Below are 25,889 nucleotides of genomic sequence, written 5' to 3' on the forward strand. Positions count from 1 at the left end.
TTAATTACTTTGGCTTTCTCTCTCTCTTTTTTTTTCCTGCACAATAATTACTTTTTTTGTGGTTTCAGGAATTTATGAGTTTCTTTTTTAAATTCAGAAAATAGGATCCAACCGGGCGAGAATTTCACAAATTGTGGCAGTTGTGTGCAAATGTGCGTCTGGAAGAGGGCTCCATACAAAGTGGCTTTCCTGGCTGCCAGAGGGAGCCTATTTCAACAACCACCATGTCCAAGGACACAATTCTTGCGGGAAAACGATTTTTGAAACTGCTGGCATCGCCGACTTCTCCTAAAAGCCGGTCGCAGGTGTGCTGTCTCCTCCACGCTCGCCGCCACGTCAGCGGTGTGGCTCCTGCCGGGGCAACCTGTTGGCTCTTTGGAGGCTGAGATGAGCAGAGGGGTTCCTGTCCCCGAGGGTGGGCGTGTCTGCTCCACAGAGCAACCCCTTCACCTGGGGCGCTCCCAAGAGGAGCTGAAGTACACACAGCAAGTCCGCTGTTTGAATTTTTGAAATGTGCTGGTTTAAGTCGCTTTTCCGAACAGAAATGCATTTTAAAAAGAGAAGAACATCTTTTCTTCATTTGAGTCTCTGTTTGGCTTCAGCGATTAATAGGACGTGGAGAAGGTAAAGATTAGAGGCAGAATTCTGAGACACTAAAAAGTATCTACCCATGCAGACGGAAAGCCTCCATTTCACAACCATTTCCTCAAGTAATTTAAGTGGCATTAATCATCATCACACTGGCACTTTTATTCTTAGGGGAACAGCCTAAACAAACAAACAATAAAGCACCAAGAAAGAAGATAGCTCAGTATTTCTTCAACTCACTGCATATTAGAACATCCCTTTAGAAAAGAGAAATTCACTCAGGTTTTTAAAAATGAATTTGAAAATCACCAAAGTTCCATATTAAAGGACCCTACAACATTCGTTTATGCAAGTAATTTCTGTGATTGAATTCCTGTGATTTTGGCCAGCTTGGCAGTTTCTTTATATTTTTTAGGCAATGTGTTTTTCTTTGTTTTAAGAACCTCATTGGTTTAAAAATTGTTTTTGAGTGGTTTTTGGCCACCAACTCTTCCTGGGGTTTACTTGGCTCAGATTTGTCCAGAAGCTAATTCTGATTCTTCTGTCAAATGCTCGATGCCCCTGCGGTCCCTGCTGTCCCGAAGGCCTGGCACAGCACAGGTGAGCAGCTGACCACCCCAGGAACGGGCTGTGCTTAGACGGTGGGGGCAGGAGCCTGTGCTCGCTGAGTTTCAGGTTAGAGTTTCACCCAGAGGCTCGTCCCCGAAAGGGAGGGGAAAATTTCTTCTCCAAATAAGCCTGGCTCTCTATTTCAGCTGGCTCCAGCCATCTAGGTAGGAAAACAATTGCTTTTAACAGCCCTCCGTGTAGCCCTGCGTTCCCAGCGCCAGCTGACTGCAGGAGGCTCTCACACTCCCCCTGAGGGTCAGAGTTACTCGGAAACATGACAGCCCCCTCCTCAACCAGCAAGGACAAAGGATCTTTGGTTTTATTTCCATCAAGGTGTCGTCAACACGATGTCACCTTCTCAGTGTTAGTCGGGAAGGAGAGGTTATTAGAGAAACGTGATGAATTTCATGAGCTCCCGAAAGTGGGGGGTCTTCATACACTTCACAGAACAGATTTCTGGATTTCAATTTGGGCCTTGAGTTCTCAAGACCCCCCCATGAGTCATCTCTTGTTGATTGAACATACCTGGTTTTACAATGCATCCTTCGAGAAGGCTACAGCAACACGGACCACCTTACGGGATACAGTAGCAATGTGCACAATAATGACATTTCATGGATTTTGCCAACATTTTACACACTGCTGTTGACTTGGACGTGTCCTACCATCTTAGACTCAAAGACAGTGAACGGCTTCCGTTGTTCAGATTGATTCCAGTGACAACCCTCTGTCCTCCTGCGCCTACGTCCCCAACACAGAAAGAGGTCTGGGCTCTATCAACGTTCCCAGCCAGCCTCCATCACCACCTCTCCCCCAGCCTGGGTGCACACACAGCCTGCAGCACAGCCACTCTCCCCCTCTCCCCAAATCCACCACACTCATCCCTGTCTGCCTTTTTCTGAGTCTCTTCCCAAGATAAGGGGGGTGGGGGGCGTGTGGGGGGGTGGCACGCATGGCTAGGATCATGAAAGGCAGTTTACTCTCCCAGTTCAGTCTCTGGCCCACCCTCCGGGCTCTTGGACCAGCCTACCTTGGCATGCAGACCCTGTGGTTTGCTGGAGAGGATGTCTGCGGCCTCCCTGCAGCGGGTGGAGAGGTTCAGGATGGCAGCTGCTGCCACGTGGGTGTCTTCCCCGCGCTGACCGTAGTTATATGAGCTGGCATGCCGTGGACTCTGTGTGTGGGCGCCTGCACTAGGCAGTCGATTAGGAAATTTCCCTGCATTGGAAAAATGCTTCACTGTTGAAGAGAGATTTGATTAGCAATTGCATGGACATGGATGTAGTCATTAAACAGATTTGTTTTAAAGATATAACTTCTTGCATTAAAATATGTGAAGAATAAATTAAAACCCGCTCCATTATCCATGAGTACATTAAATGAAGGTTATTCAGACTGGTTTTCACAGAAGGTCATAGATCAAATGATGTGATTGCTGGGAAAGAATGCCTATTCTCTTAATATTTTTTTGTATTTACACTTCTTATGACAAAACCTCCGTAACTAATGTTACCAGACAGGTGCACTGGCAGTATTGGTAGCAAAAACTGTAGATTACAAAAACACGCTGGCAAAACCGATCAGGGGCTAGAGAGGCTTGAGGCTTGTACATCTGCAAACGGTGTGCGAGGACCAGCAGTTCCAGCAGAAAAGCATCCTTTCAATATTTGTTTTCACAGTAGCAATTTATACATTTTTGCTATTTGGTACACAAGTTTGTTTTGTGCTTAAATCCCTGGGTGTTGTTCTTCACCCAATTCGGTGGATCTAAGTAGCTGGAACATCTTTAGCAAGCTGGCATTTTCATGCTCAGGTACAGGGCGGAGCACGTGTTCTCAAGGTGAACCCAAAGGCAACTGAGCTGTCAAGGCTGAGTCCTGCTTTCCGCGCCTGTTGTGGGCGCCAAGGCATTGCTGAGAGAGGGAATTGAACGTGCATTCTTCACTCCGGGTGTTTGTAAACATCACTCAGGGCCCAGGAGACACACCCAAGATTTAATGTGGGCTAACAGAAAAGCGTTTAGCTATTTGACTGTAAATAGCATTTAGTTTAAATATTTAATCATTATTTTCTTAAAATAGTTTAAAACATTACCAGATGTTATTCCTGTAGTTGTAAAAATATGAAAATGTCACTGAACGTTTTCTGCTTTTAAATCAATACCCACGTTCTGTGAGTGTGCAGAATGTCCGTGTTAACTAGCTTCACCTGAATTAAACCAAAAGGGATGTATGTTTATCTTGTGTATACACAATAAAACCATATGTGTGTGTATATACAGGTACACATCTGTATTTGTGCAGATAGATACAAAATATTGTGTGCAAACATTTTTTCTTCTTGAATCTAACAGGTTGTCGGAGGCTATTTGTGTCGGCTAGCCCCTATTTTTAGTAAGAAGAGGTGAAACATCTTTTGGAGTATAATGTGCTTCTGGTTGTCGGACACGCTCCTTTCAAGTCTGCTTCTCCACCGTGAGGTTTCATGTGGCATTCCAGTTCTTTGAAAAAGGTGATTCTCATCACAGGAGGAGGCAAGTACCCGGTGTTCCTAAGGGCACTGAGTCTAGGTAACCACACCTGGGAACAAAGACGTTCCACGGGTTCGTACAATGTGGTAAAAAATTCACAATCTACGGAGGATTCAAACTGGGAGATCCGTACAGTTAGGTCACGATAACGCAGCATCATGTCTGGGTTTGTTCCCAGCATTCACTTTCTCACCTTTCCGTTAGAATATTCACAGACTGGACAGCCCGAGGAAAGGTGTCAGTGAGAACACCGGGGTTTGTGGGCTACGGCGTCGGCACCACAGCCGTCGGTGCGGACGTGCTAGCTCTGAGGGCGCCATGTTGTGGACGTCTCTGTATTGGTCCTTAAACTCGGGCTGACAGTTCACACAGCCACGCACGTTCTTCTTTCCCAGTAAAATCTTGATTCTTGATTGTGAGTTTCTTTCCAGCCTTTCACTTTTTCTAACACCTTCAGTCTGAACTCCTTGGCAGAGGTAAGTAATATTTTAAGCAGTATTCTAATATTTCACCAATTAAATTTCTGTAATTTTAACATGAATCCAAATCACTGTATTATAGTAGCAATTGCAGTTTTCGGTGTATTAATCCCAGTTCTGGCTAAATGGGAATTAAAAGTTCTTTAGAATTACCGTATTTAAACTCAACAAGGGCACCATATTTGTAGAATAATTAATCCACTGACTCTTCACCATGTTCGGGGTAACTTCAGGTAAACTCAGTAATGCTGATTTACTCATTACAGTTACTCCTATTTTATTTCACTGTGCGACACGCTCCCTCCTCTCAGTAAGGGGTACATCACACAGTGAAGTATGCGCCTCCCCCTCCCCCCACACACACACAGGACGCGTTTTGGGGGGAATACGTGTTAGCCCTCGAAGCTTACATTCGGAAAACGGTGGTGTTTTTCGTCCTTGACCTGTTTGTACCAGGGGCCGTTTACCAAAAACCTGGGCATCGAAACTGGCATAATCGAAAGGTACTTTTCCAAACTTCTCTTGCTCTTTTGACCCGGTGGCTCTGGGAGAGGTGATGGCTTGTGATCGGAAATTGAATTCGATTTGCTTGACCAAGCTTGTCCTGGAGAGGGAGGGGCAGAGTTGAAAAGACACAGGATGAAGTGTTGGCGAGCGTACCGGCAGCAGCAGCTAAGGCAGGTGGGACAGTCGCGCCCGGCGGTGCCCACAGAGACACGCGCTCTCACGTGGGAAGGAGTTGTGGTCACTGCAGGGTGGGGCGGGGGGAGGGCCGGGGACACGCGGGGGCCTGGCGGCTGCGGCGAGGCCGCGTGGCGTGTGTCTGAGCGTCCTGTCAGCGAAGGAGGAAGTGCGGGCCTCCGTGCATCCCCCGCGGGGGCCGCAGGGAGCGGGCGCTCAGCGCTGTTAGCTCTCTGAGCGCCTTGGAGGAAAGAGTCCTGGACTGTCTTCAGGGCACCGATAAGGGGTGCACGTTCTGCTGGCTGGGACTGTGAATCCGAGCAGCAGGGCGAGGCCACAGGGGTAACGAACGGGGGAAACGTCATTATGTTCTGTTCAGCAGTGCTGGCGGGGCCCTGACGGCACCAGGAGCTCGATTCCAGAATGTGAATTTCTTCCCAGGCTTTTCACCTTTTCCCCCACCTCCAGACTGCATCTTTTTTTTTTTTTTTTTTACTGCTTTAAGTCCTATTTTAAACAGCATTTCAATATTTTACCTATTAAATTGCCAGAGTTTTGATTAATATATCTCATCGCATCTTTTGTATCTTTTATGTTCGCCTGCATGATGTTACCTCTGCATTGCAGGTGAATTTTAAGGTAAACTTCCGGAGGGTCTAGTAGTTCACTGACAGCATGATGAAGGGGTCCAGCCTCCCCAGTGGACATTGGCGGCTGTGCACTGGGACAAGGGAGCCCATGGCGAGTGGCATGTGGTGGGTGAGGGACCCTCTGCGTAGGAGCACCGCCTGCAGGAATTGGACGCGCCCTGGGACACCCTACCTGTGAGTCTGCTCAGGACACTGCCCGGTTTGCGGAGAATCTAGCTGACTCTTGTCCTGGGACATCGCCAATTTTTCAGCTGCAGCAATTGGACAACCAGAAAGACTGTTTTTAAAAAAAAGTGGGAGAATTTGAGTTACAAAGAGAACGTAATTTGCTTTGGCACATACCTCACGGCATACTTGGCACGCACCGAATGTTAGGTCGTATTAATAGTTCGCTTAGCACCGTTCTCGTATGAAAAGATCCCAAAGGGTTTTGCAAACTACTGCGTCAACATTTGTCCCCCAAACTCGTCTCAGAGGTGATAAACAAAAAACTAATTTAAAATCAAAATATGACTAAATTACTTGGAAACTTTATACTAATTTAAGTAGAATACGTTCACCCAACCGCAATTGTCCAACTTTAGATGTAGCACGATAATTCCACGAGATCTTAGGATCTTTTGCAAAATGTTAGGGACTTAATTTTACATCTTGGTTTAAATGGAGATTACAGAATATGAGGTTTTCAGGTAATATGTTTATGAGTGAGCTTGAGTCTCTCATGACCACATAATCTATACATAACACACATAAAACAATACGCATGTTCATGGAAATATTTACATGTACACAATACATTTATGTATAAATGCACATATGTGCTCTAAGTTAGTTGCCGTCTCAATGAAATGAATCCCAGCGAAATGGGATGGTGTTTACCCTCAGCAATCGGGAAGCTCTTTGGTTCCTTTTTAATGCTTATTGGATGAGATTCAAGATAACCCCTAAGCAACTCTTTTCACGGCAAACAGCCCTGGGGAGGTTCAGAGCCGAGAACAAGCTCTCTGTGTATCACTATATGAGCATCTACCCCAGTCTTCAAATATATCGTTTTTTTGTTGGCATACTTGGCTGCTAGGTGAAAATTTCTACGGAAGTAAATAATAAGGTTTTTTTCCCACTCTGCACACACTGAGACTATTTCTTATCTGTGTCAGGTGCTGCCATATTTGACAGTGATCCAACAATTTTGATAACACATGGTGAGTTCCGCGTTTTTGTGGTGGACAAGTCTCACCCCAATTACCTCCTGTGCGTGTTGCGGTTGCTGTTGACATGCCCTCGTCCTGTGCATCCCGGGGTGGGGCACTTGAGCACATTTTCATGCATGGCAAGAACTAAGCACAAAATATCACATAAAAGAAAAGAGCCGTTTACCAGAAATACATCACATACCAACAAACTGATTTCTCACTTGGCGTTCAAATGAATTTAGTTACACAATCCACCGTGCCCCCGCCCCAGAGATACTCGGGTGGAAATTAACAAACACTTAAGAAGTTCAGAAATTAAATTCACCAAGCTCGTTTCAGTTTTAATTTCTCTAAACCTCATGGATGGTTAACCCTGGACTTAAACGAGACTTTTTCTGCTTTTATTTAACTTAAACTGAAAAACTCCTAACATTCCTTGTGTATTTACTTCCTTCTCCCTGGGGGTGGATAGAGGCCACTATTTGTCAAACAGCTCTGTCTGTTCCCCACTGCGCGGAGTCTGCATGGAGTCTCCTACATCTCCTAGGAGATTTTATTTTGATTCTTTGATCACAACTCGCCAGTCCCCACCCCGCTGCCTTCTGTGTCCGTGAAAGAGCTGGGTGGACACTCAGGTAATCCCTTTGATCTGGGCGGTTCTGAAAGGGCTGGTTTCAGTGATTTGCAGAACCGTGCTTTTGAGAAGGGTGATGCTGAGACACCTCTCTCCCTGTGGCTGGTGTGACTCAATAGGACTTTAAATAACTGGGTCCAGTAAGTAGAGGATGTGACATGCGGGTATTTCAAAACGCAGGAGCAGCTCTGCCGTCTCTTTTTCCTCCAGTCTCTCAGCCCCCAGCAGGGCTGCCGTGAAGAGACCAACCCAGACTGGTCCTCACTCAGGGCCCTCGGGAGACATCACAGACACCACGTGTCCCTGTGCGCAGAGGGGAGGCAGGAGGACGGTGGGGACGTGACTCACGTCCTGTGTCAGAGGAGGCACTGAGGCCTCGGATGAGACAGGACCTGGTATCTCCTGGATTCTAATGCTTTGATATCGGGCCTCCTGGAGACACGCCCCCCCCCGCCCCAGGGCTTGCTAATTCCTAGAGGTAGTGAACACTTTGCGAATGCAAGCCATCCAATGTGGAGCCCATACCTGCCTGCCTCCTCTGCAGGGTGTCACCCTTCAGGACACTCTGCAGCTGCCCTAACCCCTGGGGCCAGGTCCCAGCCAGCCACAGACAGCCCCACGCCCCAGGGCCCCCTGAAGGACCTCCCGCTAGCCAGTCCGGGGCCTGTTACTCTGTTCCCTTCCAGGGAGCCACAGCGAAGGCTCTTGCCCCCAGTGCCCCCTCCCGGCCTGAGGTGCCTCCCCATCTTGGGGCCCGTGAGTAAGTAGCAAACGATCTTCTCAATGTCAGCCGTCTCCTGATCTACCGCCTGACTGTGCCCCAAGTTTTCTATTAACACAGCATGTTTTAAAAACCCGGCTCAACAGAAATGGTCTTGACACACAGAGCAAACACTCTGGACGTCCATGGGTCACACCGTGGATGTACAAGCAGCCCCCTCCTCTAGGGGGTGGGCGGTACTCACTCTCCAGGGGGACCCGCACTTTGTGGGGGCACCCCGAAAGGCTGCGGTGGTGGGGGTACAGCCCCGTCACGTGCCCCGTGCCGTCGCACCCGGGGATGGGGCACCTGGTCTCCCTCTTTTCAGGCCTCGGTGAATCTATGGAGGAATTAAATCACGAGAATCATCTGGTCACTGCGCTTTCCCTCCCACCCCGCGGAGCGGCCCTGCAGGCGATCTCCTTGCTCTGCTCAGCTTTCTCATCATAAACATTCTCCCCATGTTGCCTTGAACAAGACCCTCAATGAAGGCCTGTGGAAGCATAGAAACTGTGTTGCATCCTCTTGGTCTCCTCAGCCAAGGCTGACCCAGGGCAGGCGAAGGGGGACACAGAGAGGGTTCAAGCTGTCATGTCACAAGGTGTAGTCAGAGCCTCGTGATGAAAAGTCAGCCCTGTACCAGAGGACGAGTAGGGTCCGGAAAAGAAAAAAATACAGTGAAAAAGAAACAATTTGTTTAAACCAAAACTGTCTCCTAGAGGAGGAATCTGGAAAAAGCCAGATTCACAATCACACAGTGAAGAAGCCACTGTATTTGAGGCGGGCCAGCTGGCCTGTCCAGGGGTCCTGGCTGCAGGGGGTCCTGGTTCTGGGTTCAAGTGGCTGCTCCTGGCCATGTGGGGACAAGACTTAGGATGCGAGTCAAGAATGCCACCTCTTAATGCAAATCACAACATGAGGTGTCACCTCACACCAGCCAGAATGGCCATCATCAAAAAGTCCACGAACAATAAATGCTGGAGAGGGTGTGGAAGAGGTACCCTCCTAGACTGCTGGTGGGAATGCAGTTTGGTGCAGCTGCTATAGAAAACAGTATGGAGATTCCCCAAAAGACTAAAAATAGACCTAACCTATGATCCAGCAATCCCCCTCCTGGGCACGTATCTGGAGGGAACTCTAATTCAAAAAGACACGCACCCCAATTTTCATAGCAGCACTATTTACAACAGCCAAGACATGGAAGCAACCTAAGTGTCCATCAAAGGATGACTGGATAAAGACGCTGTGGTATATTTATACAACAGACTACTACTCAGCCATTAAAAAGAATGAAATAATGCCATCTGCAGCAACATGGATGGACCCGGAGATTGTCATTCTAAGTGAAGCAAGTCAGAAAGAGAAAGAAAAATGCCATATGATGTCACGCATATGTGGAATCTAAAAAAAGAAAAAGATGCAAATGAACTTGTTTACGAAACAGAAACAGACTCACAGACATAGAGAACAAGCTTATGGTTACCAGCGGGGAAGGGGGTGGTGAGGGATAAATTAGGAGTCCGAAATTTGCAGATACTAATTACTCTATATAAAATAGATACACAACAAGTTTCTTCTGTAGAGCACAGGGAACGATATTCAATATCTTGTAACCCATAATGAAAAAGAATATGAACAGGAATATATGCATGTCCATGTGTGACTGAAACATGACGCTGTGCACCAGAAACGGACACACTGTAACTGACTACACCTCAATAAAGAGAAAAAAAAGAATGCCATCTCTCGCCAGGCCCGACCAGTGCGCAGCGGTGCAGGGGCCCGAGGCGCCGAGACCCCAGTGGCTTCCTGCTTTGGCTCAGTCAGCAGTAACGACGGAGAAGCTACCAATTTCACTCTGGAAGCAGAAACTGAAGGCAGAGGCAGAGGCTTGGCGGGGACACATCCTGGCGGGGACTCCCAGGGACTGGAAGGACACGGACTGGAGGCCGCCTTGAGGGGTCGGGAGGGCGCTGCGTCCCCGGGGCAGCCCCGCGGAGGAAAGGGACACCTTGTCACACATTCTGCCGGGCTGCCCGGGACGGCAGCCTAGAGGGGGAAGACTGAGACAAGCCCGGGTTTTAATTGCTGGCACACACATGGCGGAGGGTTAGATAAATGTTACATAAATATGCAAAATAAGTGAAGATGAACATACTTCACACTGGTGACTGAGTTGGTAGATAAAACAGAAATGCAGTCTTAGAGCCAAAGCTGCCCCCCGAACTCGTGCATCAAACGCCAACGCCAGTCACTGGGGCCAGCCTGTCCCTCCCTCCCGGGGCGTCCAGAGGACCCAGAGCCAGACGGGCAGGGCGTCCGAGGAAGGACCGGCGTGGGGCGGAGGAGGCTGCCGGCGGCCCAGGACGCGCAGCATCAGGAACCAGGACGCCGAGAGCGAACGTAGCTCATCCGCACACGCCCGCGGCAAGAGGGCTGCGGGCGCCGGCACCGGTCCTGGCTGCGAGGCTGCCCGGCCCGCGTGCTCCGGCCCCGCGCGGGGCACCGGGAGCCGGGCGTCGCCGCCGGGCGCGACAGGCGTCTCCAGGGCAGAAAGCTGCAAGCAGCAGGCGTGACACGCGCCGCCCCGCGCGGATGGGCCCGGCAGGCCGGACGTAATGCAATTACGAGGGGCGTGGCTTCAAAAGGGGGCGGAGCCAAGGACCCCTCCCGTGCCCTGCAGGGAGGGCGGGGTCGGCAGGGAGCCGCCGCGGGTCGTGAGAGAGTGGGAGCAGCTGGCATGTGTGTTTCCTGGGAGGCAGGATTTCATGCCGCGACGTGCAGACGACACTGTTTTCTGTACGAGACAAGGGGATGTGTTCGGAGTTTTGACGTGTGATTTTGCAGGGAATATTTTTTTACCTAATCCAAAACTGTTGCCAAACGTCAGGTTCATTTAGGCGCGTAACATCGGTAGAACGCTAGTCAGAATCCTGGCTGTTTGCTGAATATGAAATGGGGGGGGGGGGGACCGCCCCGTGAGAGTGAACTAGAGAGATAGAGAAGCGACATCTGTTTCGAGGGCCTTCCGGCCTCGGATCTCGTCCAGGTGAGACCGCATCGCTACACCACGCTGGAAGGGCTGGCGTCGAGTATTTCCCTCCTGGCCCCACTCTTTGTATAAGGAGAGCCAGAGAGGGTGTGGGAGATAAGGCAGGCTGGCCCCTGACCAGGTGTGAGCCATTGACAGTCCGTCCTGCACTGAGTCGACAAGCCCCTCCCCAGCCGAGGAACAAAGATGCCCACGCGATGCTCTCCAGCGCCGTCCCCGTGCCTGACGCGAGCTGGCGCTGGGGCTCTGCGCGGCTCTCAGGCCTGGCTCTCCTTTTATTTTCTTTGTTGGATGCTGCCTCGTGAAGGTGACTTTAAACTCCGGTGACCTCACGTCCCGCTTTGCCTGGGACTGTCCTAGTCACACCCGATGGACTTGTGGCATTGTTCACATCGCTCCCCTTCCCCCGAAAGTGTCTAGGCTGTGCAATAAATCACATGGCGATGCTCCTTATACTGCGGCCCAAAGTCTCCTTAAGTGCTTGGTGGCAACAGCACAGCCAGAATTTGTCACAGTAGCATTGCTTGGGTGAAACAGTGTTTCAAAACCCCAGTGTTCTCTCTCTAACAGTGAAGTCCTGTGCCCAACGTGCCTGGAAATTCAAACAGCACAGCCATCGTCCACGATGAGTGCTTACTTAGAAACATGGAATACGCACTGGAGGGAAAAATCTCCTCTAATGCCCTGGCTCCCACGCCCGGGACAGGGAGCAAGGAGCGGACACTTGACTAGAGCATCTTCTGGGTGAAGCCCAGAGTCCCCTGCAGTTGGCTTCACATTTTTGCCTGCTTCCTCCTGGTCTCCTGTGGTCTAGAGCTCCCTGCATGGACTGTAACCCTCCAAGGCAGGACCTCGCCTCCCCAGTGGGATACGCTGTTGACGCATCCAGCCTCATTTAGTGGTTCTCAGTCTCCAGCATGACCTGTGTTCACAAACACACTTTCTATTGTCTTGTTAATTTTTGTAGAGAAAAAAATAAAGTTTTAAAAGTTCTATGAAAATGACCAAAGTATCTTCCAGTGTTTTAAGCTATGGCACAAGTAAAGGTTCTCCAAAGACTGGATTTCATTGGCTGGAAGATACAGTCAGTTGTAAGATGAAGCCTCATTGTGTGTGCTAGTAAGGAAGGAAGAATGACTGAAAATTAAATAATGCCGGGGGTGGGTCTCACTCAGTGGTAGAGTGCGTGCTTAGCATGCACGAGGTCCTGGGTTCAATCCCCAGTCCCCCCCTTAACAAGTAGATAAATAAAGCTGATTAGCTCCCCTCCAAAAAAGCCCACACAAAACAAAACAACAAAAAAGGTTAAAAAAATAAAGCCTAAAATAAACAAATAAATAATGGCAGACCCTTCTAATTTAACAGAGATGTTAACATGGGAACACTGTGTGTCTTAGAATGAATGAAACATAGTATATTGGAAACTACAGGGTTTGGAAATTTGAAAAGAAGTTCATCTTTTTTTCTTTTTTAACCTTTTTTGGGGGGGTTAGTTTTGTTTATTTATTTTAATGGAGGTGCTGGGGATTGAACCCAAGACCTTGTGCATGCCAGGCACGTGCTCTACCACTGAGCTATACCCTCCCTCTCTTTTTTTCTGATTTTACAAAATCATTTCATTTTTTTTTTAAAAAAGGTAAGTTCAACAGTTTGCAGACTTGTGGAGTGCTCAGAGCTCAGGCAGCGTCCTGTCCCAGACCACACACTCATTAATGTTCTGTCCTCATCCCTACCCTTGTAATATGCTTGCATAAGATTATTATGTTGCTCCTCATGACATGACATTATTTTATTCTTATTTTCCCTCTCAGCCCTGAGCTAATATTGTGGGTGAGTATTAAAACGGACTTGAAATGTACAAATTATTTCTGGATAAACTTCAGCAATAAGAGTATCTAAACTATATGAATGCATTATTCTTGTAAGCTCTTTAGGTTCATGACCCTGATTTTCTCGAAGGTACTCTCCCTTAATTCTGTGGTTCTCAGATTTTAGGGTGACCAAGAATCACCAGAGGAACCTGGTTGGAAAAAAAAAAAAAAGCAAGTTCTGAAGCAGTGAGTATGCTGGATCCTGGAAATACCTATCTCAACAAGCCTTCTAGGCACCTGAGGACCACCATTTGGGAAACTCCACCGAACGGCAGGAATCACCTCCAGGCCCAGCTGGTGCAAGACGGGCGGGGGCATCTTTAGGGGCACAGGGGACGTGGTTCCCCAAAGTCTGAGGATTGCTCTTAAGGTCTCCTCCAAGCACATTTGCCCTCACATTCAAGTTTGGTCCAGATGTTTGTGGACCCCGAGTTAGAGAGCTTGGAACAGTGTAGGCTTGTAAAAGCATTAACATCCCTCTGGTCCTAAGAAGAGTCAGAGTGTCCTGTCTTGACGTTACTTTTAAGCTCAAAAACAGTCAGAGTATCCAGAAAGAGGGCGGGAAAGAAGAATTAAATTGCAGAATTGATCTGATTAATTAAATGACTTAAAATCCAGTCAAGCACCAATGTCCATCTAACATATCCAATAGAGTACTTTTTAAAAAGTACTATATATTTTCAAAAAGCAGTTATATTAAAAGAAGTAGAGGCAATGACTTATGCGTGTGTGTGTGTGTGTGTGCGTGCAAAAAACCCTGCAGAACTGGCCAAGCTTGATCTGAGAACAATCTAGAGAGTAGGGAAAAAGTTGTTCATTTTATAATATAAATTAGGTTTTTAACCTGTGTGCAATTGTCAAAAAGCTATCTGGAAGAAGCAATCAAATCTCACCAATTATTTTTCCAACTCTAAAGCAATTTTATCCCTAAAATAAAGTAAAAGCAAAACCGTGTCTTACGTTTATTGTTAAAGACTTGTCTTCCGCCCACGTCGATGACTTTGGTTTGCCTCCTTTCCCCGGAGAGGTGCTCCAGGAGAAACCTGTCCAGCTCCTTGTAGGTGTGATGGAAAACGCAGCCTCGCTCGGCCTGCAGGGCAATGGCGTGTTCCAGCAAACTCAAGTTCCCCTTCGCTTTCTCCAGGTCCACAGCCTCCCCTGGCCCCGCTGCCGGGCACCCGAGGTCCTCGCCCTTCCTCCTGGGGAACGAGGGCTGGGCTCTGCCCTCCGTCGGGTCCACCTGAGCATCCTCCGGGTCTCTCCTTTCTGCCGCAGAATCACACGCGTTTTCACAAGAGAGAAACTCGTCGCCTTCCATCTTTATTTCGGGGGCTTCCAAGAGGTCTTTCCGATCATCCTCTAATGCATACTTTGGGACTCTCTGAGGTTTGGTTTCATCTGAGAAGTTGGAGCCACTGTCCCAGCCATTCTCCGCACTTTCACAGTTACTTTCGTTGTCGGAGGAGGAGCAGAACCGCAGCCGGGAGTCCTCGGTTTTGTCTCCTCCGTCGTCGGAATGAATCATAAAGCACTCGTCGGCTTCGTCCCCCTCGGCTCGTAGAGACTGGATGCCGCTGTCATTTAAGTTTTCACTTGCCATCTGCACGGATGCATTTTTCTCAAATTTCCCCAAGTGCATTAAAGATTTGACCACGAGCTCTCGGTAACAGCCATACGTGTCTTCCTTCCCCTCGGAGTTTTCCTGTGCAGCCAAGTGAAGTGTCTCACCCCCAGGTTTTATCACGATCTCTTCTGTAGAAAAAGAAAGCCAATATTTGAAAAACGAAAAAAACTACTTGAAGGAAATTACACTGATAGGTAAATATACGTACACACACATACATGTGTAATATGTGAGTATGGGGGCTCCATCAATTTCATAAACATTGGGTAGAAAAACACATACCCTCTTAAAACAAAACTTAGGCCCTTAATGTTCTAAGAATTGCCTTTATACAGCAACGAGCTGTTCGAATTATGTAAAAGCTAAGTGCTTCTGGCTGCTGAAATGAATACTCAACTGTAACAGGTTCTGAATACGAAGTGAATGCTCCTGTCTCTCTCACATTTGCACATCTCAGCCAATACGCATCATGCTGTACGTGATGAAGGAAGTATTCACGGGACTTCTCCCAGCACCGCAGATACATTGTCCAAGCGTCTTTGGTTTATTTTCTCTGCCTCCATAGTGTCTCAAATACACTTTCAGATTTTATGGACCGTTAGCTAAAACACAGAACATGTCTACATAGAAATGGTAACTAAAAGAAGCCTGGAGTTTTCAAGGCTTCCTGAGCACTTGCATAACTGTCGCAGGAGAGCTGCACGCCAAGGGAAGCACAGGTAAGTGGGAGAGTCGACATGATCCACAGTGTCTCAAATCAGCACCTCTCTGGTACCTGCGAACATTTGTGTGAAGAGGAAATGAGGCGGGCGGGGGGGTGGTTGGAGGATGTCGAATGTTAGCTCGTTGTTCTTAGGTCAGGGCCGATTGTGTCTTGATGGTCCAAGAAGGTCTATGACTGAGAGACTGAGAACAGGGCCCCAAGTGCCAGTCTGTCCACTGGATGTCCACTGTCCCAGACTTGCCCCTTCCCCTCTCGGCAGGGGCTCAGGAGGGGTGACAGACTGTGTGTGTGTGTGTGTGTGTGTGTGTGTGTGTGTGTAGTCAGCCTCCCCAAGCCCGTCTCAGTGCAAACACACCAGCAAACAGAGGAGCAGATTCACTGGCGCCCTCGCCCCCCACTCAGCACGTGGGGTGGTCCAGGGAGCCAGCGCCCAGCACACGCCTGGCTATGAAATGCACCAGACAAGCCGGCAGTGGTCCCTGACATTCACTAAGACCAAAAAAAAAAAAAAAAAAAGAAAGAAAGAAAGAAAAAAAAAAAAAAAAGCAGGACCATTTCTGTGTCTCTAAAGGCAGGGTGGGGGATGGGAAACACAAAATAATGAGCCCCTGAAAGACTGTTGCAGACCCCAAGTGCAGAGCACCCTGCATTCGTAAACATCTCGGGAGGGAAGGCAGCACGGCCGTCCCACAGAAGGGCTGCGGGAGGGGTTGTCTGTGCAGAAGACAATCTGCCTCTTTTTCTTTTTTTTTTTTTTGGTCTCATTTAATTTTTTACAAACATTGTCTCTGACAAGGACACTCAAAAATACATCTCCATCATCTTCCTTTCTGGTAATTATCTCCCTAAATCAACACTGGACGGCCAGGATCAAGTAAATATTGCCATAGTAACTAAAAGCATTTTTGGATGAAGGGAAGAATTTAGTCACAACACTAGCCCCTTTAAATAATGCTGATTATAGGGTGAAGTCTTTTGTTGGGATCTATTCAACATAAACTGAAAAATTTAACATTTTACTTTCTAGAAAAGAGGCTGGCGCACCAAGCACATAATGTTTGATAGGACAGGCTATCCTCTCCTGAATTCATATCAGAGCGACTCCAGGTTTAAATAATATATTAAACAGTGTCTAAAATGCAAATGAAGTTTTTCTCAATGTCGCGGTTGGCTATTAAGAGAAAGTGTAAAAGGTTATGATAATTTTAAAGTATTATGAACTAGAGAAAACAAATAAAAAGCATTTTCAGTGAATATGCTCAATTCATTGAACTATTCTCTCACTGCACTTAACTACCCGCATGTGTACAATAATGATTTATAGACATTATACCTAATTATGCATATTTGGGCTGTGCGGGAGTGCTAACAAAAGCTCTGAAAGCAACAATTACCTCTGTTGCTTAGCTACATAGTTTAAAATATTCCTATTAAGTGCAGATCTCCAGAGAGGCGGGAGCGACAGGGACGCACGTGTGCCCGGCAACGCCCGTCCCTGTGCCGCTGCCAACATGAGCCCTGCGGGTCACTCCCAGTTTACAGAATTGTTTGATTCAACTGTTGGTTATATGCTGAAAGAAAACATTTATTCATTATTCTTCAGCAAGAGAGGAGCCCGGCAGGGAGAGGTGCCCGCGTGCTTCGCCAGTGGGCTTCCAGGGATGTCCCGCAAGCCTGCGGGCCGCCCGCCCGAGTGCTGCCCCCTCCGCTTCCACTGCAGTCATGCCGGAAGGAGCAGTGGGCCAGCTCCTGAGGCTGACAGATCTGTGGCCGGGCGGGGAGGGGGGCTCGGCTCCCTCAGCTGCGGGTTTTTATCTTCCAGGGTGATCGATGTGCTTTAGCCACCGAAATAACCCGTGGAGCCCTGCCTTAGGGGTCTCGGGCTGGCTATGGGCCTGGCACGTGTCTCGGTGTGTCCCATCGGGGGCTTTACCCTTCTCTGGGCCCAGCACCCTCACCCTCTCTGGAGAGTGGGTGATACCCTCCCCAGATACTACTGGGACCTTAGCGATGGCAGAGGAGACCTGCGACCTTCCATATGAGTGAGGTGGGGCCTGGCTTTTATTCAGAGTAAGAGGTGACACCCCCCACATGGAGGAAGCTCTCAGGCCAGGGTGTGGAGAAGGCCCAGCCCAGCTCACCACACACGCGACACATGCTACCAACCGCCTAGGGAGCGGAGGGTCAGCGCACAGTGTGGTCCTAGGTGTGAGGTCCAGAGACGGGGGTCCTGCAGCCAGCCCAGCACCACCTGCCTCCTGAGCCCCAGGTCCTCATCTCCCAAACCAGGATGAGCCAATGACATCTCAAGACAATAAACTAGTACGTTCCTGGCATGGTGTTCAGTTGTTTATTTCACTTCATCCTCTCGATAACCACAAGAAAGGTACTTTCTCCTCCGTTTTACGGAAGGGAAACCCTGCTTCTACAGAGCCAAGGCCTTGTTCAAGGTCACACAAGCAGCCAGTGGAGGGGGGTGGCGCTGAGATCCAGACCCAGGAGGGGTGCCTAGAACTTCCTCAGGTTCAGATACTTTCAAGAGGGGATTTACAGGGCAGGTGGCGGGTTACAGGTCAGCGGTAGGGCCTGTGCTTAGCATGTGCGAGCCCTGGGTTCAATCAATCAGGACCTGATTAAAAAAGCGAATTTGTAGGAAAACACTAGAATACACTTGTCAGCTAACTTCTAACAAAAAAAACAATGATCCCTAAGTTATAGATGAACATACGTAAAAACAAATACCACAACAAAACCAAAACTAACAAATCGATGCATCAGCTTTCTCAGCAACACAACACAGGTTGGAAAACTCCCGGGTGCACCTGGGGCGTTGCAGGGCCGGACCGGCACCGAGATGGCCCTTCTCCTCCCTGAGTGCAGCTCACAGTGCGGGGAGGAGGAAGGGGCTGGCTCTGGGGCAACGTTTTTCGCCTGATATGTAAAAGTTCACACTTGTTAATTTGCTTTAAACCAAAGTCCCTCCTGTGCGGTGTCTGGTCACCTGAAGGTGCGTGTTAGTGATTCTCTCCGTGTGTTAGCTGTTCTGCAGCGAAACAACTCAGACAAGAGAGATCCTCTGAAACTCACAACATGTTTTGAGCTTGATTCCTTCAGTACAACTAGATTTTACTATACTTGGATTTTAGTTCTTTTTTGGTAACTATTCTAGCTGCTTTTAGGGTAAAGTAGCTTTCCAGACCCCTGGGTGTGTACATTTTGCTGGGAATAAAAGCTCTAAAAACATGAGCTCATCTCTCAGAATTTCCCAGTTGGAGTGGCTTAGCGCTTCTCTGCTGTTTGCTGAGAGGTGATACGTTAGGAGTGCCGTCCCAGCCACTGGAGGTCCCGCGATGGGGCAGGTTTCCGGAGTCACGGGCTCACAGCCTGGGAAGGCCCCCATGTGGCGCTGGCCCCCGCCCCCTCGTCTGCGCTGAGAAATGCGGGCTCATCCCGCCTCCTGACTCCACCTGGCAGGCCCACCTCCTGCTGGCCCCAGGGAGGAAGGGGCACCGCGTGGTTTTGCCACGTTCTCTTCTATCAACCATCCTTCCTGCCCACTTGGATGTCTTGGAAGGAGCCAGCGGGGGGTAAGGGGCGGAGTTTCCCACTGAAGGGTTCTAAGGTCACGCCTTTAGCCTTCTCAAGCTACGCCCTCTCCCCTCACCTGAACTGCTCATTGAGGGCCCAGTCGGGCACACACACCTGGGCAGGTGAAGGCCCTGGGTGCCCGGAGGAAATGCGATGGCAGATGCAAACCCTTATGCTGGGCTTGGGCGCAAACTCAGCTCTCTTTCCTTCGGGGAGAGGGGTGGATAACTCGCTCAGAGGGCCGAAGACAACTCAGAGTTTGCTATTTCGACCAGGGGTAGGAGCATCTGTGACCTGTCGTTTCTGGAAATGGGACTTTGTGACCTGATCTCGTGGGAACTCTGCCTGGCCTGCCTCCTGCAGGTAGTCAGAGCGTGGGGAGGACTGGATTGTGGAGCCCGAGAGCTGGGCAAGCATTAATTTTGCTCGTCCATCGATTGCTTCTTAAATGTCTTCTTCCCACACCTACAAGCTGCATCGGCTTCAGCACTGAATCCTTTCGCCCTCGGTGGTCTCATCTGTACAACTGTGACCGTAATTACACACCCCACGTCACTGTGGGGCAGATTCAGTGATATAGTCCATGTGCTTGGAATATATTAAGAATTCGGAAATAATGGCCATGATTCTGTAATTTGAGCACATTTGTTATTAGCAATAGTGGTTCTAACATCAGATATAAAAGGAGTCAACATTCGTGAAGCCGCACAGAGACGCCCATCAGTGCTTCTAAGCGAATATTTGACTGGGAACCCTTGGCAGTGTACTTTCCTGGCTACATCTACACTGACCGTCCGGCTACAACAGAAGGTGGGGAGCCAGTGGGTGGTTGCAGATACAGCCCTCGTCCTCACGGCATTTGCAAAGCGGGTGCTGGTTTAAAGATGCCCATTTTCTGGTGGGGAGGGCAGAGCTCAGTGGGTTCAGTCCCCAGGACCTCCATTAAAAAAATTTTAAAAATCCTTAAGTCTCCCCCCTCAAAAAACCCCTAAACAAACAAAAACACTCATTTTCTGAAATGCTTGGTGAATTAACCCTAAGAAGAGTTACGCCTCACGTCTCACACTGATTCAAAGACTTTCCCTTAATGCTAGATTCAACCTGCAATTTTCCTGAATCACCACCAACAAGAAACGGACCAGCTCAAGGAAACAGACAAAAAAGTCAAGGATGATTATAATTTACAGGTAAGCGAGGAGGTCTTAAGCCATATGTTAAATGCAGAAAAGTCAGAAAATTTACTCAAACGCTAGCAAATCGGCACGTAACTGTGTTTTAACCACAGAATTTCAGGCTACTTGCAAGTCGAGATTGCTGGCAATCTGGTGATTGTGATCAGAGATCTGTGCTCACTCAGGCAGCAGCCTTCACCTCTTTTCTTTAACACCTCCTGCGGTCAGTACAATTCCATACGCAATAGACATGTGTGATCTGGGAATCTTGCTGCCTTTGTATAGTTTATGCTTCTTTTCAAATAACAACTTATTTTGTCTCTTTTGACTTCTTAAAAACTCACATTCAGAAAAAATGGGAATGTAACAGAACATACATGCATCTCCTTTCATTTTCTAGTAAGTCACACTTAGACTTCCATGTATTCTTTTAAATAAACTTTTAAGGTACTTCTCATATGCCCTTCGAGTCCGGCCTCGTGCCCAGTGTGGGGCCCTTGTGGCTACCAGGGACTGATCCCCAAATCTCAAAGCAGAATCAGGAGTGTAGGATTCAGAGACACATACGACTATGCGTAAAGTAGGTGAGCACCCAGGATGTGCTGTGCAGCACAGGGAGTTACGGCCACTACACTGTAATGGCTTTAATGGAGTTTTGTCTGCAGGAACACTGAATCACTACGCTGTACACCCGAAACTAACATAATCTTGTAAATATACGGCAGTTAAAAAGTAAACAAAATAAAATAAAATTTCGAAATAGTGTCTCACGGGTCCTGTCGTAAATGTCTCGAAGCGTGTTTTGCGGGTTGTTCTCAGGGCCGAGACGCCGGCCCACCAGGGGGTCGAGGCCACCTGACTCTGAGGCCTGGTCGCTTGTATTTCCTTCAGAAAGAGGCACAGCCCAATCCTGTGCCCCTGAAAAGGGCTTCAGGGTGAGGATGCTCTGCAGCTTACATCTACACTCTCCAGTGACGGAGGGACAACCGGTCCTCCCTGGGTGGATGCTGAGGGACATGAATGTTTGGTTTTGCTTCCTAATTGCAATGTGCTGGAGGGAGGGTACAGCTCAAACTACCCCCCCCCCCAAAAAAACCCAAAACCAAAGCCAACACCAAATCTAATTGCAACGTGCTTTTCCCACCACACAAACGGCGGGTTTTCTGCAAGGTAAGGCGGTGCCCGGGGTGCGTGAAGTTGGGCCCACTCGCCCTTGGTACCTGCGCTGGGGGGGTGCTTGGTCTCCTGGGGGCCGTCCTGCCCCTCCGCCTCCGGCCGCTTGGCGCGACCCTCCTCGCGGTCCACGCTGGGGCAGTAGTGTCGGGGCTTCATGAGCAGGGACTTCCTCTTGTTGACCGGGACCCCCAGCGCCGGCTCTCCAGCCCTCCTCTTCTTGGCTGGGGAGCCATCGTAGGCAGCGCTGCAGTGGAGGGGACAGAGGAAGAGCGTGGTGAAAGGGTTCACTGCCGCCTGCCCTTGACCATCACCAAGCGCAACCCAGACACCTGGGACCCAGGGGTTGGGGTCAGCGGTCGGCACGAACAGCAACAGCCCGTCCATGGAATGCACTGAACTGTGCAGACTCCATGTTACTGCCTATCAGAAGAGTTTGAAAAAATCATCCTTAATCCTGAGTGAGCATATGCTAATCTGCGCTTTGCTTGGCACTGCGCTCAATACCAGGGAGGGATGAAACAAGATTCGCACTGGTTTGCTAATCCTGAGGAGGACCTAATGTGAAAAGTACACCAGCAGATACGAGAAACGTGTCCAGCGCGGGTAAGTCACAAGGTCTTCCCACGGCGGCCTGCTGCGGGAACTGCTTATCTCTGCCGCAGCTGCACGTCCGACTTGAGATGCCACATCCTGGGCTTTGACTTGAAAGACGGGGGCATTAAGGGAGAGGACAAGCTGTGAACATTTGATCAGCTCATCCCCACCCTTGGAAAAAAGTGGAAAGATGCGGGTGGCACGCTGCCTTTGATTTTCCCTCCATTTGGCACGCAGAACAAACAAATAAAAGGAGGGGAAATAAGATTGGATTTCACAAAAACGGACAACAGTTTATCCTTCCTCCTGTTCTCATATGATTTTTTTTTTTTTTTTTGGACATGCTCCTGAGGTGGCCCTTTCAAAATAGATTTCCCACGTTCAGCTCACTTGGAATTAACGCAGATCACTCCACGTGTTGAAGTTAAGACAAACATTCTCTTGGCAAGATCTGGGAAGACCAGAGGGTTTAGCCAACAGTGAGTCTATGACATATACTATTAAATGCTCTTTGAAGAAAAATGCAAGAGCTTGAGATGAAAAATTCCAGAGGAGAGAACCCTGGACTCCGAGTAATGAAACAGTGCTCATTACATCTGTAAAAGACGATCAAAGCGTCAGTAACATTCCTCGGATGAGGCCTTAAATTGTTCTCTTGGAAACATCGATGCAGAGACACCAATGGTGGCCTGTTCATGAAAATTATTTGATTATCATCGTGCATAAATTCTTGAATTTAGAAGGGGAGATGTTAAAATTTCAGAAGAAAAAAGTGGTATTCCTTCCAGGGGAAAAAGGATTCTGGAGAGAGATAATTCAAGAGGGTTAGAAATCTCTCACAAAAGACTAAATTGAGAATTGCAAATGATCTTGATGAGAAGGAGGACAGTGAGTTTCCTAAATTAACTAAGATGCTTTTGCAAAATTTCCCTGAGGAGCCCAAATGTATAGTGACCGCGTACAGAAGATGGCGCAAACGAGAATCTAACGAGAGGACCATGAGAGCAAACACGTGCCTCTGTGAGGAGACCAGGGGCAGACCCACACCGTCTGAGCCTGCGGCCTGTCACGGAGAACCGTCTACAACGCGAGGCTACGATGTCACGGCAGCAAGTCCAGGGGAGCAGGGCGCCCCTTCCTCCACCATGAAACAGCACCTTCTCCATCACGGAGGCCGACCTTGAAGGCAGGAGGGACAAAGTTCCCGGGTATGCGAAGCGAGTTCAAGAAGTTCCCTGAACCAAAGTTTCCGACATCAAGTGAATTTCCATCAAAGATGCTTAGAAAATACACAAACAAGACCGCTTAACCGTTACCTGGAACCAAGATGGACAGAAAATGAGGAGGCTCTTGGCAAATGTTATTCAGGTAGTCAAGCGGGAAAAGAAAGTGGATTCTAAAAACCAGTTTAAGTGCCACGCTGGTATGAGGAAGAAGCCAAGAAGGGCTATTAAAATAAAGGTTTGTCAGTGCCAGGAGCACTGACCAGAGAGACGTGGGCTGGCGGGGGGATTAGCAAAGCAAGGGTCAGCCAGACGAATGTCGTTTGCCCCTCCGATGGCTGGGGTGACGAGTGGGCCGGACCTCTACCACCAGCAAGAGCCTTGCAGATTTCGTCTCGTTAATCCTATCACCCAAGTTTACTCAGAAAGACCAGGAACGTTCCCCAAGTCCCGTGGCTCATAATCGGCGGGGCTGACGTTGAATCCGGTCTGCTGGTCCCCAAAGCTCACGCTCTCTCCTCTGATGTGTTGCCAAGTCAAAATACGCTTGGGTAATGTTCGCCTGCCTTCGACCACTGGGTGGAGTGGGGCCTGGATAAACCAGCCACTGTCCAGACTGGGCGAGTGCCTACCGCAGTCTTTCCCCAGTGATTCAGGACACCCGTTAGATCGGGAGATGACACTGAGTTGCAGGGAAGAAAAACATGATGAAAAACCGAGCTAAGGCCCCTCTTCCCACCCCGTCACCCCGCAATGTGTCCACAGCCTGGGGCAGTGGAGTGAACCCACTGAGAAGACATTTCGTGATAATAAAAAGCAATTTCAGTATTTGGGTCCAAATAGTAACCATGGGAGGACGACGAGGGTATGTAAAGTTTTACCAAAGGTACACATTTCGCTTAAAATAAGTGGCTATTTGACACTGACTGCGTCTGAAGTTAGTAATATTAGCTGTGTAATCGGCAACGACTGACTGAGTCTTTGGACCCCTAAATTCCTCATCCAACCGAGGGATAATAACCTCCATACCCCAGGTTGTCCCCACAAAGAAGGTGACAGCTGCGCTGCTGATGACAAAGTTCGGTCAGGATGGGGCTCTTCTGACTCCCAGTTCTGACTGTGCTCCCGGGACCCCGCCGGCACCAGGCTGAGGCCGCCGCCCCCGGGGCGGGCCCGGGAACCCTCCCCGGACGGACGCGAGCTCGTGTGTCCGCGAATGCGCGCTGCTTCTGTGCCAGGTCTCTGCATTTACACCGGTTACACTGGATTCATATGTAACGTTTGCTTTAAATCTCACGTTCTGTGAATTTCTCCGCTGCAAAGTAGCCATGGCCCAGGCTGCATTTGGAGCTAAAATCAGAGGCTTTATAATAAATATTACCCTCTGTGTGTGCATGGAAAATGGCCCCTTTCCCTCGTTTTCCCTGAGGGCACACTATTTTGGCTTTATTGTGACACTTCACTGTGACACTGTGATGAGGGCAAGCCAGGCTTTATGTGCCACTGAAAGAAATGCCACAAAATGCTAACATAGCTTCTCAAGGCTGCCAGAAATAATTTCCACTGGGTTGTGTTTCCCCATCTGTGGAGCTCTGAAATGTTAAGGAAATAAATGAGCTCTATTCTCTATATTTTTCTAGTAGATGAGAAAGAAAGAGAAAAAATACACTCAGCCCTGCATTTATTGTTCTATTCAATTGAACTGTTGCTTTAAACACCCAGAGTCCTCGGGGGAACTTTATCAACGCGTCAGACACCTTTCCGCACCGTGTTTCAGATCTGCGGTTTGGATTTTATTAAAATATCTTGAAAAGATCTGTATTTTTACCTGAAACTTTTGGCTACAGGTTTGAAAAGTGCTTCCATTTAGAAACTCGAATTCTATTTCCTTTGATGACAGCATATGGCTGAAATTTGACTCAAAACACGGTGGCGGAAGACAACAAACAGACGGCACCAAGGGTGGACCTGGTGCTGGAGGGACGCTGAGCGTGGAGGTCGCTGACCTGCCAGGCTTCCGAAGGGAGCCCGGTAGAGCAGGGAACTGTGGCTCCCCCACACCTGCCCCGTGAGCGCAGGGCTTCAGAACGGTTTTCCAGCTTACTTTCCACACAGTAATAAATCCTCAGTGCCAGTTACCAGAAGATACGCAACACATCTTGAAATCTAGGTTCTGCAAGAGATATATGCTGAGCACATCCCCCTAAAGGAATAAAACAGAAAAGTAACCGGGAGTCATGAACCCCTGAGTCCAAGGAAACCATTTCCATGCGCCAACATTTCCATGGAAAATTCACAGTGAGTATTCCTACCGATTTCCTCCGCTTAGGCAGAACACCACAGGCTCGGGCAAAGGGACCAAGAGCATGAATTTGAATTAAAAAGATTGGCAGAAAAGCCAAAACTATGATGATTGAAAAAAAAAAAACTATTATTAGTTTCAGAGATGTGACTGTGTTTGAGAAAATCCAAAAGAATCTGCAGATAAAATATTAGAACAAGAAAGTAAACTTAGTGGTCACTGTTAAAAATTATTTGAACTTCTATAAACCAGCAATAAAAAAATAAAAAAAATAATTAAAATAAAAGCATTTATGATGCAAGGAAGTCTGAGACACTGGGGCCTAAATCGAACAAAAGGCTTTATACAAAACAAGTAGCATTTTGAGAAAACGAAGGAAGATCTTAATAAACAGAGAAACAGAAAGTGTTCGTGGACTAAAAGACTCAGCACTGCAAGA

At 48.5% G+C, this 25,889-nt stretch overlaps 1 protein-coding gene across 1 annotated transcript in view; it reads right to left on the reverse strand.

The window, feature by feature from the left end:
- The window catches only part of ST18 (ST18 C2H2C-type zinc finger transcription factor), an 85,643-nt gene that overhangs the window by 35,154 nt on the left and 24,600 nt on the right, over positions 1 to 25,889 (reverse strand). The window contains exons 5-11 of the mRNA XM_010970701.3: positions 21,376 to 21,575; positions 14,008 to 14,799; positions 8,330 to 8,464; positions 6,784 to 6,874; positions 5,710 to 5,814; positions 4,617 to 4,810; positions 2,228 to 2,436 (exon numbers count right to left, since the gene is read on the reverse strand). Coding sequence (XP_010969003.2) covers positions 2,228 to 2,436; positions 4,617 to 4,810; positions 5,710 to 5,814; positions 6,784 to 6,874; positions 8,330 to 8,464; positions 14,008 to 14,799; positions 21,376 to 21,575 — 1,726 coding nt within the window. The remainder of the gene's footprint in view (positions 1 to 2,227; positions 2,437 to 4,616; positions 4,811 to 5,709; positions 5,815 to 6,783; positions 6,875 to 8,329; positions 8,465 to 14,007; positions 14,800 to 21,375; positions 21,576 to 25,889) is intronic.

The sequence above is a fragment of the Camelus bactrianus genome, chromosome 29 (assembly GCF_048773025.1).
Source record: "Camelus bactrianus isolate YW-2024 breed Bactrian camel chromosome 29, ASM4877302v1, whole genome shotgun sequence".
Classification (NCBI taxonomy): domain Eukaryota; kingdom Metazoa; phylum Chordata; class Mammalia; order Artiodactyla; family Camelidae; genus Camelus; species Camelus bactrianus.